This window comes from Phalacrocorax aristotelis, chromosome 11 (genome assembly GCF_949628215.1).
Source record: "Phalacrocorax aristotelis chromosome 11, bGulAri2.1, whole genome shotgun sequence".
Taxonomy (NCBI): Eukaryota; Metazoa; Chordata; class Aves; order Suliformes; family Phalacrocoracidae; genus Phalacrocorax; species Phalacrocorax aristotelis.
This window is the reverse complement of record NC_134286.1, coordinates 15,735,729-15,755,026: the sequence shown is the minus strand read 5'-3', so window position 1 is coordinate 15,755,026 and position 19,298 is coordinate 15,735,729. Positions and strand designations below refer to the sequence as shown.

General features: G+C 49.6%; 1 protein-coding gene across 2 annotated transcripts in view; it reads left to right on the top strand.

The window, feature by feature from the left end:
- CD99L2 (CD99 molecule like 2) overlaps positions 1-17,436 on the top strand; it is a 34,019-nt gene extending 16,583 nt beyond the window's left edge. The window contains exons 2-11 of one of the 2 annotated variants that reach the window (XM_075107058.1): positions 825-890; positions 3,167-3,205; positions 4,629-4,724; positions 5,572-5,652; positions 6,664-6,756; positions 8,948-9,007; positions 10,115-10,150; positions 10,280-10,399; positions 13,086-13,151; positions 13,595-17,436. In XM_075107058.1, the coding sequence (XP_074963159.1) occupies positions 825-890; positions 3,167-3,205; positions 4,629-4,724; positions 5,572-5,652; positions 6,664-6,756; positions 8,948-9,007; positions 10,115-10,150; positions 10,280-10,399; positions 13,086-13,151; positions 13,595-13,659 (722 nt within the window). In that variant the 3' untranslated portion in view covers positions 13,660-17,436. Of the gene's footprint in view, positions 1-824; positions 891-3,166; positions 3,206-4,628; positions 4,725-5,571; positions 5,653-6,663; positions 6,757-7,733; positions 8,228-8,947; positions 9,008-10,114; positions 10,151-10,279; positions 10,400-13,085; positions 13,152-13,594 lie in introns of those variants that run through there. The other variant, XM_075107057.1, reaches the window with a different exon arrangement.
- Positions 17,437-19,298: the final 1,862 nt, after the last annotated feature.

Here is a 19,298-nt window from a genome sequence, read left to right as displayed (position 1 = left end):
GTACTTAGCAAACCCAAAGGATATTAATTACTCAGCATGCTCTGAGATGTAAAAGCATGAATTTATCAAGACAAATACATTCAGAACTAGGGTAAGTCAACAGTAATTAACACGATGCAAAAAAAAAGAGACGGAGAAAGGAAGGATTAGCTGGCCCTATCACAGGAGAACACAGCATAGCGCTGAGTTATCCCCGGGATATTATAAAGTGACTGGAGTTGTGGTGAGGCGCCTCTAACAGAAAAATCTGCCTGTGCCTGTCAGGTGTATCCCTGGGATGGGGATTTGGTCCCGGTTTGCATTACCAAGGCAGAATGATGCGGGCGGTCTCGGAAGTGCTAAGTTGTGCTTGGCAGCCAGCAGCAGCATTTTCATATGAAGCCTTTGATGTTGGAAGGCACTTGCAAAGAAGAGGTGCATAGGGCTTTTTTTTGTTTTTCACCGAATTTGTCTGTGCTGTCCCAATGTTTTCATGGTGTTTAGCAAACATATAATCGTGAGCACAGCCACAGATGAGTGGCAGCTCGAGAGATGAATTGGTAGGCTCTCCTTGACAAATTTAAGCGTAGCATGTGTTTTTATACTGCATCCATTAGGGCAGACAAATGGAAAATCCAGAGATGACTGCTCTGCAATTTAACAGTCACAGCATTCGGAGAAGGCTGATGTCTTCCTCATCACTGATGATGGGTCAGGTTCAGAAAAAAGCAGAAAGCCCTCTAAAAACTAAAGCAATTTGTCCAAACAAGTCTAGCTGTGCTGTATTTAAAGTTCATTTATGTTGTGCGGAGCGAATGCAACCGGTGCTGATTTTTTGTCTCCAGGCCACGGGGATGACCCAAGTGACTTCAGCCTAGAAGATGCCCTGTACGACCTCAGCACCAAGCGACGTAAGTCACATTTCTTTATTCTTTTAAAGAGGAGAAAACAAGCAGATGTTAATAGATGCAATTTGTTCTTTGGGATCTGATGCTGGTGGGACGGTGGTGGAGGATACGTCGTCTGCCCGGGGAGATGCCATGTCCAGGCTTGCTAAGAGGTGGGACTGGGGATAGTCGTGGAGAAACTCTTTGCTGACCTTGTGCCCTTCGCTTTCTGATTCCCATGAGCAAACTGCAGAGGCACACCAGTGCTTTGACGTAGCAACAGCACTGACCACATCTTTTTGGCTTCCTTGCCTGCGTTAGTAATGCCTACCATCAAATATGCCCCTGTTTGCCTGGAAGATAATGCTTTAGCTGCTCTCCTCCTCCAGCCGGTGAGGGCAACCTGCTGAGCCTGGCCAGGCAGGGGCAGCGCCGGGTCCTTCCCTGGTCCCGCTGCACACAGTGCTCAGGGAAAGCAAACAGCGTTGGGTTGTTGCTTTGCTTCACTTAATTTCAAGTGTAACCTATCAGTAACCCAGTAAAATGAGTAATGACTAAAATGAGCACATCAGTACAATGAGTGTAACTCATTTCTGAAGGGGATGCCTTGCTGCTGGCGTGCTGATATTTAATATTTGGCTTTGAAATATATAATTTTTATGTAAGTCAGGGCCAGGCTGTGTCACCGAGGGGACAGCAGTGCCTGGCAGAACAGTGGCAAGGTCAGGGGGCTGTTGGGAGGGTTGCAACACCCTGTGGGGAGGAAATTCAGTGGAGCAGCTCTCATTTTACACCCAAAAGAGATAACCTAGCTGCCAACACAGCAGCTGATGGGAGGATGCTCGTCTCCCTCCCAGAGGCATGTTGCACACCTTCCCCCAGCACTGAGGGCTGAGCCCAAGGGGGGTCAGCACCTGGACACGTCGCTGGCTCCCCTTCACTGCCCAGCTGTGGAGGTGTCGTGGCGGAGTTGCAACCGCCAGCACCCTAGACCCCTCGCTGCCCGTCCCTCCCCACGTGGTTCATAATGACCGGCCCGAGACCCAGCGCCCAGCGATCACACAAAATACAGCTACAAGTTTTTAAGTGAAAGCTATAACAGACTTTGAAACCTCTTCCTTTATAGTCTAACAACACACAGACATTTGTGCTGTGTTATGTTGGAGTTTATGTGGAATAAGGATCAGGATGCGTCTTGCATCTCTCCTGCGGTGTGTGGGGTTCAGCAGGAGGGGCATAGGACAGACCATGGCGTATCAGATGTGGTCATGGGTCTGAGGGATCTTGTTTAGGATTTTGCAAGCCCTTTATGTGGGGAGCCCTGGTTAGAAATGCTTAACGGCCACCTCATGCAGAGGGGAAAGCAGCCTTTCCCCAGGCTGGAGCCCCAGCTGTGAGTGGGGGGGAGAGGCAGTGCTGTCCCCACAGCCTCCCCCAGCTGCTGCATCCCACTCTGGACTTCATCGCATCAGCCCCGGAATAAAAGCAAACGAAGGATCTGGAGTTGGGCTACATCAAATCATACCAGCATACTGGAAATGGAGCCCAGCAGAAGCACTTTGGTATTCAGAGGTGGAAATGGAAATTAATGGGAATAAAGCAGCCACAACTCCTGCTCATAATTTATTCATATACTTGGTAATGCTAGCCACTACTAATAAATGGTGGTTTACAGGGGGTGAACAAAATAATCAACCCCCCCTGAAGGCTGACTGTAGCTTGTTTTAGCCCAGGAGTGTCCAGGGGAGCTGGGATCTGAGCATCAGGGTGTCACAAAAATTCCTCCAGCTGACAGGGAACCTCCCGTACATAATGCAGCACTGGAAATTATCTGTCATTTAACTAACCGACCAGGCAGGAGACAACACAACATTGGCAGCTTACTCTTGTTCTCCACGCTGTTCTGTACAGTGTCTGTCCTTGTTCTGTTTGCTGCTGTCTCGGGGAGTCTTAATTTGGAGCAGTTTATTACAGCTCTCTGCTTTCCGCTTGGCGGGAGGCTGGCCTGCACGGAGGCAGCGCTCAGCCCCAGACGCAGCTGTGCGGTGCAGAGCTCTGGGCTCGATCCTGCACGGGGCTGCAGCCGCTCGCGCTCGCCCACAGGCAGTCCCGCTCCCTGTGGCCACGCGCCATGTGCGTGGGGGTGTCGTGGCTCTGGGCTCCGAGTTCCCAAATGCAGACCCACGATAGCCAGCTGGAAAGCGTGTGGTGAAATCTCTGCCATTTATTCTCAAACCAGAAGTGACATATTTTCAGTGATGCCCATGTCTAACTTTTCCTCCCTTTCTGTTTTGTCACAGCCACTCCCAACGGCCCTCGAAAGCCGGCAGGTGGGAGAGGTGAGACTTTCTTGCGTGCATATCATTTAAGCACAGCGTGGGGTTTGCTTTCCATGGAGGTTTGAACCGTGTGAGTCCCACCATGGGCTGCATGTGTGTGGCTGGGTGCTGCTGCCTCAGCAGAGGCTTTGGGACCCCTCCGCTTGCCCGTTAGGAAAGCTGGTGCCAGCATGCATGTGTGCATGGGTCCCATATGGCCGAAGTAAATGCAATATTGATATTTCTGTCCATGCTGAAGGCAAGTGGCAGTGGAGCATTTACGGCCAAGGCTGAATTTCGCACACTTTGCAGTATCCTAATGGAAAAGACACAAATCACTGCTCAGCTACACAAGGGCTTTTGTTTCTGGCTGTGTGGTCCCTGCTAGCTTTCCTTCCAGAGGGAGGCCAGAGGATATTTTCCTTCCTTTTTTTACTCCAAGATATCCCCAGCCTGCACAGAAAGGTCCAGCCTGGTGATGTTTCCCCATTCAGGGTAAAATGTCTCTCTGGCTGTTTATGCCCATCAGATGTTCTGGCTGGCTGGCTCCACAGCATCTGCCCTGGTTGAGGAAGCTCCCTTAAATCTACCCGAGTTTCATTGCTGGCAGTTCCTCTGGCCAGACATACCTACTTAAATATAGTGTGGTCACAAGAGCCAAGGGTTACTCAACCCCGCCAGAGGAGCCTGAAATAAACTGCAGCTGGGGAGCGCTCAGAAGTGAACCTGCTGCCCCCTGCATGAGGACCTTGGCACAGATTTAAGCAAAGCTGGCTGTCCAGCTCCTTGACCACCATGGCTTTTGCTAGGGACAAGAGAAGCCAAGTGCCAGAAGCACTTGCAGGGTTTCAGTGTTTGGATCGCAGCCCGAACAAGAGGCTGTTTGATCCAATAAACTCTCCCCGGGCAATGGATGCATGCTGAGGCTGAGGCTTTGTCTCAGTGAGTTTCTTATTCCTCAGGGGGTGCTTTTTGGATGAGTGATGGCACCAAGGGGCTCCCTGGAGGGTTCCTGTGCCCTGGCCCCTCTCCTGTGCATGCTCTGCTCAGCCAAGGGTCACTCACGGGCAGCAGTGCAGGGAGCAGAGCAGGTCCCAGCCACCAGCTTGATCCCCACAGCACCTTCTCATCTGCACCATCTCTCAGGACATACCTCATACTGGCGGGTCTCCCCAGAAACCACATTATTTTGGGGTTGCTCAGCCTAGGGGTGGGCAGCAGCCACAGCTTGGGTGAGGGGAGTTAAACGATGGCCACGCTGATCTGAAGGCTCTGCAATACAGTTGCAATTGAGCAGCAGAGCAGCTGGACACGCTTTTCAGCTCCACGCTGACGCAGGCGCTGGCCTCCAGTGCGAGCTGCCACATGGGGCATGCATGCCGAAAGCCTTGCACCATCCCCACAAACGATGGGGGTTTTAACAATCCCTTCTCTCCTGCAACAGACTTTGATGTGGCTGATTACTTTGACACCCCTCCGGAGACTACCACCAAACCAGCCAAGCCGACTCCGAAGCCCTTCCCCAGGCCGGGGAAGCCAGGTACTGCGGAGCTCACCGCACCCCGGGCAGGGTGCATGCATGCTTGCCTTTGGGGCTCCAAAGGGGAAGATGCTCCGAGGTAGTCAGGAGGCTGAGAATGGGTGTTGACAGATAAGCTCTGGCAAGTTTTGGTGACCACCAACAGGTGACTTTAAAACGTGACCACCTCTGCCTGCTCCGCTGTTGTAGCGGAGACAGCAGGGGGGATGCTCCAGGCTCTTGCTGATGTGCCAGGAGGATGGGCACCAGCATTTCATCGTCCTCCCTCCCTCGCTGCCCATGCACCCCTGCCCAAGCGGTATTAGCAGGCTTCGCCAAACAGCATTTGTAAAAGTTTTTAACCAGGATGGAGCCGTTACCTGTTGTAGGTGGGAGATTTCATCAACGAAGTAGCACATCCTGAAGTCTCTTTTCGGTGGCGCCTGGTCCTGCTCCTGCGTGCCGTGGGTAGCTGTCGGGGTGGCGTGGGGCTGCCCTCGCGGTGGCAGAGCTCCCGTGAGCGGGCGGTAGCGTGCGTCCCACCAGCAGTGTGTTTGGGGGGATTATCCTGGCACTCCTGCCCGTCCCCTTCTCAAATTCAAGCCCTGCTGACACATGCACTGGCACAGGGGATCCCCGCAAAGGTGCCCGCCACCCACACCGAGGGATCGAGCATCCCCGGGGCACCGATGTGTGTGGGGGTCCCCCAGTGTCAGGGGCATCTGAGGCTGTGGAGAGACCAGAGCACTCTACTGCCCCAGTGCAGCCCCAGTCTCCCTGCAGGGAGGGGGTTCTCCCCCAGTGCTTGTCTGAATGCATGTTTTGGGGAGTAATATAATTTTGGTCTCTTTTTGTCCCCTCCCTTCAGACAACAGCTTTTGGGATGTCATCCGCACCACCACAACCAAGCAGCCAAAAGTCACAAAGGCCCCCCCCAAGCATAACCCAGGTGAGCACAAGCTCCCCAGCGCCCATGGCTTCACCCCGGCTCTGCTATTGGTGCAGGCAGAGGCTTTGGGATGTGCCACGACAGCCGCACTGCCCCTTGCCCCGGTATTTCCAGCCCTCAGTCTGTTTGTTCACATGAGACACCTAGGCAAAAACCAAAAAAACCACGTGGCAGGCAGGGTATCATGGCATTACCCTGCACTTCCCTGGGGACCTCAGTGGCTCCTGGACCATTTTGTGTTCCTCCACCTGTTTTAAGGCTGTGGGCTTGCTGTCCTCCCCGGCATGGCACGGTGCGGCACGGCGCAGCAGGGCCATGCCGGGCTCCACCGGCCCTCCCATCCCACAAGCTCAGGACACCCTGTCAGCTGGGCGCTTTGCTGCCTGCTCAGGCAGAGTTTGGGCAAAAGGTGCTCCCGGGCTTAAAAAAGAAACCCAAATCAAACCAACTAATAAATCAGAATAAACTAAGGTGTGAGCTGGTGGGGGGGTGAGGAGCTCAGGTTGGCTCTGTGCCGTGGTTTTAGCTGCTGTTTAGCAAAGGCAATAGCTGCTCTGTCAGACCTGGGCTGCTCAGGGTTCCAACTGGGTGATTCACAGAGGAAAATAACACCAAGCAATCAAGTCGCAGGCTGCTCCAGCGGGCACGCCAGCGCGGCGCAGCCGCCTCCTTCCCCCCCACTGGCTGGGCCCTCGGGAGCGCCTGTTTGGCTCTGACCTTTTCTACCTGGCTTGATTTATCCAATTGCCTGGTGCTCAAGGACGGCCTGAGACTGATTCTGCAGGAAGAACATGACATGTCTCACCACAGTGCGCAGGGGCATGAAACAGGATGGGTTTGGAAGATCTGCCATGACACTGCGTAGCAAAACCAGAGATGCTTGTGTCAGCGTCTTCATCTCTTTCACTGGCACTTTTCCCTGGCAAAGCTGAGCATTTTCTTGATTACTTAATTAATTGCAGAGTTCCCCAGCCTGTGGGCAGCACTGCTAACTCCTGTGTTGTTTTCTAGCAAAGGATCCTATGGAGTTGGACTTGGCCGATGCCATTGATAATACTAACGATGGGAAACATGCTGGGATGCCCACCATAAAGCCAGGTGGAGGTACGTTGACTTCCCCTCCCTGTCTTTCTTGCCACCAGCCATGCTGTCCCCTGGGACCTGCGGGAGGTCCTGCCCAGCCCCTCCCGAGAACAGGCTCTCACTGCCCGACACCATCCCTACGAAGAGATGGGGTAAGGAGAAACAGAGGTGCTGCCTTGTCCGAGGCTCCTGCCAGCAGCCAGCACCCCGCCACCCCTGCCCTGCCTGTGCAGAGGAGGGAGATGTTTCCACAGGCAGCGCAGCCCCTGCCTCCGGGGCCATGGGGAGGTAAGGAGCCCCCGCCTCGGTGGTCCTTGGCAGAGAGGGGCTCTGCCTAATGACCTGTTGCCTGTCTGCAGGTTTCTTTCCCAGGGTCTCTTCTGACCCATTAAATTGTGGTGATTGTGTTAAGTTCCTCCTCGTCCCCGTACCTGACAGCTCTTTAACTGAGGGCATGTGCTGTTGGGGTTCGCACTCATTGCCAAGACATAAATCTAGAGCAGGCTTAAGTCCTGGCATAACATACGCTATGGGCTGGGAGACTTTTTTTCCATCTCTAAAATACTCTGGTGAATGAATCATTTGTCTACAAGGATTGTTCCCTTGAGCACTTGAGCTAGAAAACAGACTTTGCACGGCTAGTTTATTGATGTCGAGATGGCCGTATACCCTGCTCACATGTGTAATTAATAGTCAGATATTTTATTAGATTGTATTAACTAGGTGACTTGTCTGCACTTTGATATTCTGGGCTTGTTGAGGTTTTCAGACTCCTGCAGGAAAGGTTGAGGTGTTGAACTGCTGGAACGTGGCACCAGTCACAAACCAGCACATGTGTTCCCCCGGCATTGCTGCACCCTGACTGCCTGGGTTCTGGCTTAGTCAGGATTTTTTTCTTTTTACACTCATTACTAAGCTCATAAATCTGGTTTCTGTGGTAAGCTGGTGAATGAGGCAGTCTCTTCAAGGATGTTAAGGCAAAGGTAACCATTCCCAAGGTGCAGCGTTGGAGAAGGAGCCTTTTGCTGGCTCGGCTTTGGGTCTCTTCTCCCATCACACACCTTGGTGTGCCCCAAGGCTCCCTCTGGGACCAGAGCCGAAGGGTTCAACAGCTCCACTCATTCAGCTGCTGATTCCCAGACCGTGCTTCTCTGCGCCTATCCTGCACGAATTAAACAGTCCCACTACAACTGTGCCCAAGATAACTTTTCACCTGTACCAAGCCGTGCCGGTGCTCAGTTCTTCCGCCGGAGCTGCTCTGTCCCTCCAGCAAGGAGGAGAGTCAGCTCCCTGCCCGCAGCCTGGGCCAGGCTGGTGCTGCCAGGGGCCCGCTGGAGGCAGGGCAAGGGCACCCCGGTCCCCAGCAGCACGGCCACTGCGCACACTGCCTCTTCCTCCCTTCTCCTCTGCCAGCTGAGGCTGAGCAGCCAAAACGTTTCATGAACTTGTAAATATGTCAGTCATTTTGGTTAAAAAAAATATAGTCATATTTAAACTTTGATTCAGGGGTATTTCTTTCAAGCTAGACTTAAAGTCAATTATTACCTCTTTTATGAGCTTAAAATAAATAGGGTTAAACGTTTTGTTCACGTTTGGTAATTGCAAGAGAAGCAGAACTGCTTATTAACTGGTCCATGTTCTCGCTGGGGGTGGAGTAGCCGGCTGACTGGGAGTCGCTGGTTTAAATGGGTGTGCAAAGCCCTGCTCTGGGCCCTGCTGCACAGAAGGCCCCACACGGCTCTTCAAAATAGACAGTTTTACAGAAAATATTCAAATTAATAAAGCAGCCTCCATCTGCCTGGCAGAGAAACATTTCCTGAGGAGCAGGGGTTTGGAGGAGGCGGAGTCCTACCCTGGGTGCGTGATGGTCACAGGTGACCCTGGCCTAGAGTCCCCCAAAAGTCCCATTTCCAGGCCCTGCACTCAGTTTTTGGGATCGCTCTCATCCCAAGCAAGACACGTGCTAGTTTTCCTTCCCGTTACTTTCTTTTCTAGGCAGCTCTGGCTGCATTCGCCCTCCCAGGAAGGCGGCTTTGGTGTTTTGCTGGGTGAATTTGGCTTTTGCAGGTTGAGAGGATGAGGTCCCCCGCTGCCACGGAGCACACGTGAATCCCGTGCCAGCTCTCCACGGGAAGCCTGTGGCCACAACCTCTTGGTGGGGCCATGTCTCCCTTCGGGTGCCAACCACCATTTGTTCTTATTATTTTGAAAGCACTTTCAGACGATGACCTGGCCAGCATCATGGATGATGGCTACAGCCCGGAAAAGACCGGTAAGTGGTGACCCATGTACGTTCATTTGCCTTAGCAGTTGCATCTTGGGTGATAACCACCCTATCAGCCAACTTCCTAGAAACTGCCTTGTGCAGAGCAGCTCTTGCCTTCTCGACGGGGGTGTGCATGCTGGGAAAGGGGGTGTCTCAGGGGAACACATAATTTTTGGCTCCATGGTCACACCTTGTGCCAGCTGTTGGAGCTGCTTATTTTTGATCCCGTGGAGACTCTGCAGCTCCAGCTGCCACCACAGCAGATGGGACCCACATCTCCCCTCCCACTTTGAAAGCAGACACCTGCCCCTGTGCTGTGAGAGGGCACAAGCCTTCATTTGCCTTCCACTATGTGACCACCAATGGTTGAAAAAAGGAGGAAAACCAGCAACAATCAGATAAGCCTGCACATTTGCAAGGATCCACAGCATTAAATATTAAAAGCAGTTGAGTAAAGAGATGAACACCACAAGCCCAATCAACATTTAATGAATCCCTGTGCCAAGGACAAACCACATAAGAGGCATTAATACAATACTGACCTGCTTCCATAAATTCAGGATGCAAGTGGCTTGGTAAGGGCTGCAGCTTCCAGCAGGGGCGGCTTCTCCTCCCAGCCCAGTTTCTCCAGGGAAGGTGATGTTAAAATAGACTTCAAGCCAAGTGAAGATTCCCCGACGTTATGGAGCTTAGTCAGTCACCCCCCTGAGACGGCACAAGTGTGCTGGGCGACTATCTGACGACATTTGATTTATCCACACTTTACACCGAGAGCAGCGTGGGGCAGAGGTGAGGTTAACTGTTGCGCAGGCAGAGGAGTCCCCACCGCGGCGCTCCCCACAGCTGCCCCCAAGCACGCACAGTGGGAGACAGGAGCAGCTTCAGACCCCGCTGAGAAGCAACGACGAGCCGCCCTGGGCAGCCCGGGCGGAGGTGTGGGGCAGCAGAGACCCTGCACCCCACAGGGCATACACTCGCCCCTGGCCCAGGGGGGCCCCTGGGGCTGCGCTGCCGCCCCTCCCCCTGCATGCCTGCGCCCTCCCAGGCTGCCCAGTATGGCAGCGGGGGAGAGCAGAGGGTGCGGGGCGGCTGAGGGGCTCGTGTCTCTTGCAGGTGCTGGGGGCAGCAATGACAACAACTACGGTGGAGGTAGGTACTGATGGGGCCGTGGGGCCGGCAGTGGGATAGTGGGATGGGATCGGTTGGGGTGGGATGGGGTGGGATGGGTGGTGCATGTGCTCCCACCAGACAGCACCCCACTCTCTTTGGGCCCCACAGGCACCGTGGCAGAGACGGGGACGATCGCCGGCATCGCCAGCGCCCTGGCCATGGCGCTCATCGGGGCTGTCTCCAGCTACATCTCCTACCAGCAGAAAAAGTTCTGCTTCAGCATCCAGCGTAAGTCTCCCCCAGCCACCTCGGGGGTGCAGAGCAAGCACCCCCCTCTTTGCTCCCTGAACCCTGCTGCTGTTTTCCAGCCTGGAGACAGGAGGGGGTATCAGACATCCAGTGACCCGGAGCTGGCAGAGCAGAGCCCTTCCTTCCCCCAGCCCCAGCTATGGGTTATTGAGGCTCCCCCGGCCCAACAAGGCATTGCACAGGCAGGAACACCCTGGCAACGAGAGCCCCAGGACCTGCTGCCGTCCTGGGGGATGCGCATAGCCCCTTGCATGCACCCGCTGACAGTCACAGCCAAGCCCAAAACACAGACACCAAACGGTAAATATGGAAAAAAAGCCACCACACCCCAAAACAAACGAACCAAAACCCCACCCAAATCTCAGCAAGAGGTAAAGCCTCACCAGGCAGCAGCGAGGGAGGCACAGCAAACATCTGCAACAGTGGCTGTGGGGCCACGAGCAGCCACAGCTATGGGCGATACAGCCCACCCTGCCCTCCCACAGGCGTGCAGCAATCACTGCAATTAATTGCAAATTAAGCAGCAAAGCTTCCTATTCCCAGAAAGTGCCTTTTGCATGAGCTGCCCCATAAAGTTGCTTGGTGTAAGCATTGCAGGAGGTGTTCCAGCAGCCTCGCCCCACGGCACCGGCCTGGCTGTGGTGGGCTCCTGCAACCTGTTATGGGGAGGCTGCAAACAGCTGGAAAAAGCTCTTTTTAAATTAATCAAATGAAATTTCCTCTGAGTCTCCCTTGCTCTGGGGGAAGGGTGTTCGGGGTTGGAAATTTCTGCTGGAATCCATCTATTTTCCCAGTTGTGCCTGAAACAAACAGGAGCATTTTTATAAATTAGATCAGCAGGAAAAGTCAAATGAATGTGATGGAATGAAACACCCTTGTATATTCTCCCCACTTAAATGATATTTTGGCAAGAATAAATAATTAAAAAAAGAAAGAGTAAAGGCTTTGATGAGGGGGAAGCTGAGAGACACAAAGCCCCAGAAAGGCAGCAGGAAATTAAAGTTAATTGTAAAGGAGGATTAATTTAAGCCATCAGACATGGCATGCTGGGCTAATGTCAGGCCTTAGATGCATTGCAATGCATGACAGAAATCTAAGAGCTGTCAGCCACTGCAAAAGTGGCTTTTTATTGAAAAACATAAATTGCATTTGCTGTTATCCCAGCAAAACACATGTCTTGGGGGAGGCAGTGGTGGTGTGTAATGACCACTTGCTTGAAGAACGGAGGTTAGAGGCTCGGCTTTTTTGCTTGCCCAGCTGTCCTGTGGTGGTGAGGCTGCGGCTCTGTTTCTCGGTTGTGAGCCCCTTCTGATGAGCATTTGCTGATTCTGCTAAAGGATGCGTACAACGCTGCCTAATATTCTGTATTGCACTTTGTTTTCTTACACTGCGTCTCCACTCGCTAGCTATGCCCTGGGCTAGTGCTCGCTCTCTTTGTGTCCCTCTGCCCTGAGCCTGGGCGGGACGGGGGCTGCCGGCGCTGCTCGGCAGCTCCTCTCCATGGCTTGACCAGCCACAGACTGCAGCGTCTGTGCTGCAACACGGTTTTATGGGGTTTTTTCAGCCAGCTGTAGGAACTTTTCTTCTCTCGTACACCTTGGAGGCTGCGGCTGCCCCATTGCTGCATGAGGGCTCCCACCGCGCTGCTTTGCCTCGGCCCTGGCTCTGCTCCCTGCCTCCCTCCTTCCCCGTGAGGTACAAATGAGCCCCATCAAACCTGGTGGTGAGGCACAGTGGGTTCCTGCCACACTTCCTGCTGCATTTAGGTGCATATAAAGTTTAGATGCCTAAAAATTGTGTGTTGCATGGCCGCAGTGTGGATTGCCTCAGCCTTCCTTTGCAAACCGGCACGGCCCCCTCCCCTTCCCTGGTCCCTCCCAGGCGGGCACGGCAGTTAGCGCAGCACTCCTGTCTCTGCCCTTCAAAGAGGTCCTTTGGAAGAGCTGTAGAGGATGACTGAGGACCTTGGCACACCCCAGCCAGTCTTAATCTTCTGCAGCTCAGAGCTGGACCACGGCAAGTGGTGCCACCCCCTTCCCTTGCACACCCTCTTGCTGCACCTCGCAGCCACCCGCCGGCCTGGCAGCGCCCAGCCTCGCCCCTTGGCCTGGGCTGCACTTGTTGCAAACATTGGAAACTTCTTTGCATTTAAATAAGGGACTTATGCGGGATTTGACACCCCACTGGGATGCTGCTTCATCAACACAGCCCTGCTCTAAACTGCTTCTTGCAGCTCTGCATAACTTAGCTTTTAATAAGACCGATACCATCTATCTACGCTTACCGCAGCCCTGCTGCACAGCAGTCCTGTCCGGAAGCCGTGCCTGCTCCATGCACTTCTCCTAGCTGAGCGCCTTAGCACAGTAATTAGCCTTGCTGCCTCGCATGATAAAGATGAAGCAAGAGACTCAGAAAAAAAGGGCTGCTGCTAGAAGCTGTGCCTTCTAGGCAAGCCTCTGTTGTCACTTCAAAATCCAGCAATGCTTTCTCCGCACTATTTATGGTTTACTGCTGTTTCTATACTGCTGTTAATGCAGAGGAGGTTGCAAAAAGGCACCGTAGCTTTTTCGGCAGATGGGCCCATCACCAGAGTTTTTAATGCATCAAAGCAAATGATTTTTACTTTCTACCCTCCCATCTCACTGTCTTTATTGTTACTTCTCAGAGGGACTTAACGCAGAATATGTGAAAGGAGAAAATATGGAAGCTGTCGTAAGCGAGGAACCCCAAGGTGAGAACCTTGCATTCCTTACTCTGTCTGCGTCTTGCCACAAAAAGCAGCTTTACTGAGGGACTTCAAGAAAGTCCCTCGTGCTGTACTGAGCTGCCATGTCTCTTTGATGAAGACGCCACTTAGGTGATGCTGCAGCTTTTTGTAAAACACCCACCAGAGTGGTTTTTCCCCCTTTGTTGCACACAAAAGAAAGCCACAGTAAGAGACCAAGGAGCTCGTGCTGGAAATGGTGGTAGTTAATATTTACCTTTCATGTTTTCAGCTGTCGAGAGCGTCTTACACAAGAAAAGCATGATCCTTATTTCAGTGACAGATAATCAAGGCTGCTGCAAAGGCTGTTCCAATGTCACATACAGCCAGCCAGTACTGGGCACCCATTGCTTGCGCTCTGGTCATCGTGTGCTGTTGGACTCATGAGTTTTTTTTTTCTTTCTCCGTAGTTAAATATTCAGTACTGGAAACACAGTCAGCAGAACCACCAAAACAAGACAGTGCAAAGATGTAAAGCATGACCGGGGTCTGGAAAAGAATCAGTCAGCAGCAAACGGAGATCTTACATGCTTGTAATTTAACTTTTTATTTAATTTGATTCCAGAGCTATGTAATGTGTACTTTGGCTTGAACTGGCTTCTTATTGCTCTAGGCTTTAGGGTTAGAGTGGTAGTATGTGGTTTTTTTTTTTTGTAAAAAGAGGTATATGTTTACATCAAAGTAATATTATAGGTTTGACGTCCAGTTGTATGCAAACCAACAGAAGGTGCTTCAGTAGTGGTCAGTTTTCAATTAAGGGACAAGGTCTTTTTCAAGGAGCAGAAGAGCTTTCATGTACGAGGAAGCGAAGTGCCTGTAAATAGCAATCCAAAGCAAACCATTCAAAGCCCTTGGTAAAGCACCTCCAGCCAACTTCTGCCATCAGCTGTGGGCACATCACTTCCAACGGCGGCGATGAAAACTGCACGTTTCCTGAGGGTAGATTGCGGTCCTTCGCGTAGCTACACCTACAACTAAAGTGCCTATGGGTAGGTCCTCAGGTGGGGCCTCAGGCTGAGGCAGGTGACTCCCTGCTCCGAAGAGTTGGGTTGTCACCGCCACACAGCGCTGGGCTTCTAACCACATAAAAGGACCTGATTTTCATGCCAAGTCATAAATACAGGTAATAGCAGTGTGTGCAGTGTTCACTTTTAGCACATAGCATTTGAATGCTCGGCTATGCTAGCGATCAGAATGGAGCTGAAGCTGCCAAGCGATAGTTTGTCTGTGACAGGAGATACCTACATTGTCACTGAAAAGAAAACTGTGTGTTTGGGTGCTTCCAAGGACAGATTCAGCTCTCATTCACACTAGAACAAATTACAGATTTAACCCAAAAGAAAATAAACAAAGTAGGCATCCGTTGAAACCTGTAACATTCACTGCCACAGCAGCCATCGAGCTTGGCAAGATGTGGTCCCCCACCTTCTCCTCCAATCATTAACGCAACTATTGGGAGCGCTCCCTGGCACCCAAGGGAGAAAAAGGATCTAAAGCTTTGTCCGTTCTGTCACCAACTAACCTTTAAAAAAGGCAGAATCTCCTGAGAGGATGGGTCCTGCACGGGGCTCCTGCAGCTTCCCGGGCAGCATCGGGCTGGGAGCAGTGCTCAGCAGGACACTGGGCCAGCACCACGACAGCGCCCCGACCCCACGCAACCCCCGTCGTTGTTGTGGCACTGGCGTCAAGACCTGACCTTCACTATGTTCCAAGAATTTGTATTTATATTTCTAATCCCTCCCCAACCCTTTTTTATCACTGCTAAAATGTGGATGCTACCACTTTCTGATACCTTTATCCAAATTAATGATTGTTTAAAAGGCATGCTCTCAGATGAGGGGAAATTCACTTTATGTGGTGTAAGAGGTACTCACTATTTATGTATAAACACGAGATGTGTGCATTTTGTACTGTTTTGCAAATCCCGTATTTTGTGAATGTATATTAAAAAAGCACCTTTTTTAGTTTGATGTACAAATTCACGGCTTTCAGGTAGACTCGACTTAGAGGAGGCCTTGCCAGGAGGTGAATCAGCCTAGGAGCATTGCTGCCTAACAGCTCTATTTGGAAGGGAATTGCCTAGTAACATGGTTAAGTATTTTGCAATAGCTGCACAATTCTTTATGCTCCTTTTAACACTTGCATTTTTAAAGCCTTATGCTAGCTCTAGCAGAACAGTTACAGCGTTTTATAACGGGAGGCAAGTTCTAGGGCTATGTGGTGCCTCACGTGTATTAAGAACATTTATGCTACACCAATACTGCTACGAACTACTGCTGCCTTGTTTTATGAATGTGTTTGGATTAGAAAACAATATTTAATTATTGGCTGCTCGGAGAGTGGAAGCAGAGGACAGCGGGGCGGGGGGCGCTCTGTGTTTGCTTACTTCTGGAGAAGGCTTTTCACGGCGGCAGCGTGGGCTGCGGGATTCGGACCATCACGTGCAGCAGCTCAGATGCCGATGAAGCCACGCGGCTGAGTTTGTGCATCTCCATTCCCAAACACCGTCGCCTGTTTTTCTTTCTTAGCCAAACCCATTTGTAAGCCGTAGCATGAGAAATTGTTTAGAAAGTTATTGTAGCTGAAGTGTTGCAACACGGCATTGATGATAACTAGGGGCCGTTTTCCTCGCTTAGATCAAGTGGCCGTGGTTCCATTTCTCCTTTTGCCGACGACCACGTTTCCTGTAGATGCAGATCATTGGGTTTATTGCGTTTCTGTTGCCGTGCCCTCCCTGTTGTCTCGTGGACAGTGCAATGGCGTGTCCAGCATTGCTTCAAGAATATAGCACCTACCTCTGCTTTGGGAAACTCTTACACTAGAACATATGAGAAACATGTGTTTAATTTGAATTTACTGCAGTTTAAAAAAAAGCTGTTTCACTGAAAAAAACCACCCATTTTTTAGATGTCAGGAGTTGCTCCTTTCCCCAAGGCGTTTTCTATGACTTTGGTGAATACTTACACCTTCGTGTAATTTCTAGGTATGTGGAAAACCATAAATGCACAGTGAAAGGGAGCACTTTTTCAAAAATTTGCAGTAACGCAATTCAAGATCTCGTTCTCTAGGATTTCAAATAGGAAAATATTGACAAATACCACAGCAAAGAAGTGAAACTTGGTTTTCTCTTCAAAACTGGACAAAAGTCAAAGTCTTAATGTGCTAAATGGCAGTAAAGGCTCAGATGGCTTTTTATTGCAGTCTGTCTCCTCCATCCGAACTGTCAGACCAGTCTCTGAGAAATAGGGCGTTTATACATCAGCTATCCTTTAGGATTTGTAGAAACTGCGAGGATTCCTGTGCATTGCCTTAGCAGTGATCCAAGTTCTGGCACAACTGACCCAGCACTCTCTACTTCCATTTGGTTAGTATCTGTTCTCTTTAAATCTGGATACGGAATTTTTTAAAATCCTGCACTTTAGGTTCTGTATATGTGGTATGAACTTTCTCATCCTTTATTAAAAAAGGCCATAAAACACTGGAAAACTAGGATTTTTTTTAATGAGTCCAAAAACTGTATATACAACTGCCCTGAGAGTGTACGTAGTACCTGTGCCGTGAGCTCTCATCACACCTCACTTCTTCAGCTTAACTTAAGCTATTTTTAATAAAATGATTCAGAAAAGGTTTCTCAATTACAGAGAAAACAGAGACTTAAAAGAATTTAACTAGCTGTTTTCCTGCTGTTTATTCTATCAATTACTTTGGCAATACTGTAGCAGTTTCTTGTTTTGAGATTTGGCAATACTGTAGCTGTTTCTTTGTTTTTGATTCTTCAGTTGAGAATACTCTGACATGAATTTCAGATATTTTGGCTTATAAACTCCGTCATTTTCACGCAGCCCCACTAATGAACCCTTACAAGTGCTATATTGTCATTCTTAACTACTCATTTGTTGTGACAAAAGTGGAATTAGCCCATAATACCATTTCAACTTCTGAAAAAGTAAGATGAGTCGAGAGGCTAAGGCTTTAAAAATCTGCTTCTGCAACAAAGGAGGTTCAGGGACAAATGAAGTTAGAAACAACAGTATTGTGAAATTAGAGAATCCTTTCGAGTGAAGTCCTTACTTAAAAGCAAGGCGTAGTGTTTGCCGATGCAGAAGCGATTTGTACCAAATGCTGAATGTTTTGTTGTAAGAAAATAAGGTCCATTTTGCTGATGTGTATGTAAGGATCGCGGGGTAAACATCAGAATCTGGCTAACATTGGAAAACACCAAATAAAACAAGTAGACTAGTTAGACATTTTAGACTTGAGTTTTTGTGGGTTTTGTTCACGTTGAAAGTAAACTGCGAAGGGTGGGCTATATCCTTATGGTACATCCCCTCTCCTGTAACTGCACTAAAGACTTTGTTTTAAAAAACAAAACAAACTGGACTCTGTGAGAAAACAATATCATTATGAACACTTTAATTTTAGGGTAAAAATGCAGTATTTGCCCACACGCGCACCCTCCGCAAGTCACTCGGCAGCTAGGCCCCAGGCAGCGCCCGCGCCCCTGGCTGCCCTCAGCCCGGCTGGGTTTGGGCCTTTTCGCTGCCCTAGGTTTCCTGCACTTTTCTTCAGATTTTCACATCCAGTAGGTGACTCTCCTGTGCCGTGCAGACTAAGCTTTTGACCTTTGTATAATGTGTAATGATGGTGCATAGCCTCACAGTCAAAAACAGTAGTTTATACTTCAGACTAGCTAATTCTGACTCATACATCTTGTAGAAATAAAGTTCTTTCTTCCCAACTGCACGAGACCTGGCAGTGAAAAGATTAATGTGGCACCCGCGTAGTTCAGCAGATGTGAACTCTCAGCAAATGGACATTCCTTTTTGCTTTTTAACATAAATATTTCACATGGGGAACACTCTAAATTGCCCATTTTACTCTGCTGTGGGACTCAGTGACTGGGCATTGGTGATCCCTTATTTCCAGCTTTTAGAGAACCAGCCATTGCTGGTGTCACTGCACACAGTATATGAATTAATACACCTTTTCTGGAAAATAAGAGAAAAATCAAACACTTCTTGTTTAAAGCTTTGACTCCTTGTGAGGAAGGCTGCCTCTGTGCGGATCAAAACCAGGCAGATAGGAGTGTGTACCAGCTCTAAAAGCCTTCTTCCATTTTAATGAAACAACAAAAAAATTACTTTTATTTACAAGGAAGGAAAAAGTATAATTCAGCTCTGAAACAGGACTAAAATGGCAAAGTGCCTGATGCTGATGATTGACTTAACTTCCTTTAAAATCAAAAAATATTTCAGTTGGTTACCAAGGCTTCAGCCCATTCTGGGACAGCAGAAAAATCCTACAGGTCAAATTTAACTGCTTGCTGTCTTTGCACATTGTCTTTATACTTAGCAGAGTCAAAACCAAAAACCAAAGCAAAAGCAGATCCAGCATTTGAATCAGAAGTTAATAGTTCTGTCCAAGGTGCATCAGACAGGGAACAGGCTTCTGCTCAACCAGCTCAATGCAGTCTTATTAAAAAATAATGATAGAATTAGTTGTTACATCAATAGGAAAAAATCTGATTATCAGGAGTCAGACTGAGTACAAAGACAGCCACCTCTTCAATATGAAACTATGCTTTAGCTAGCACATATGAGCTATATAATACCTTTGGAAATTTCCATGCTAAGTCCATAGAAAACCATCCCTTGCGCTCACAAAGATTGCGGCGGGACCCCTCCCCCAGCGCTCCCCCTTCAGATCAAAGACGACGCACTGAGCTATGTTGAAACTTGTGGATAAACAGCCAGTCAGTTGAAGTAACTGGTATTCTTCTATGTAAAAATGAATTCTCAGAGTTTAGCTCTAGGAATCTAAGCTTTAAAAATCTCAGAATGCCCAAGCTAATCCAGTCGTCACTTTTACAATAATTATAGAGAAAATGTTGTGATTATTAGGAGCAATAAAGAGGAAAACTTCAAAAGATTTTCTTTAGCACTGCATTTTAGAGATAATGTGCTTTGCTTTAATATACAGTTAAAATGTCAAGGAAATCCAAAGTATGGAAGAGTTTAATTCAGTACCAGCTCAACATATTTTGGCAATGTAGAATTCACTGCTTGCGTAACTGTTCAGCAGAACCATTTTTACAGGAAAACATCTTTCATCTAT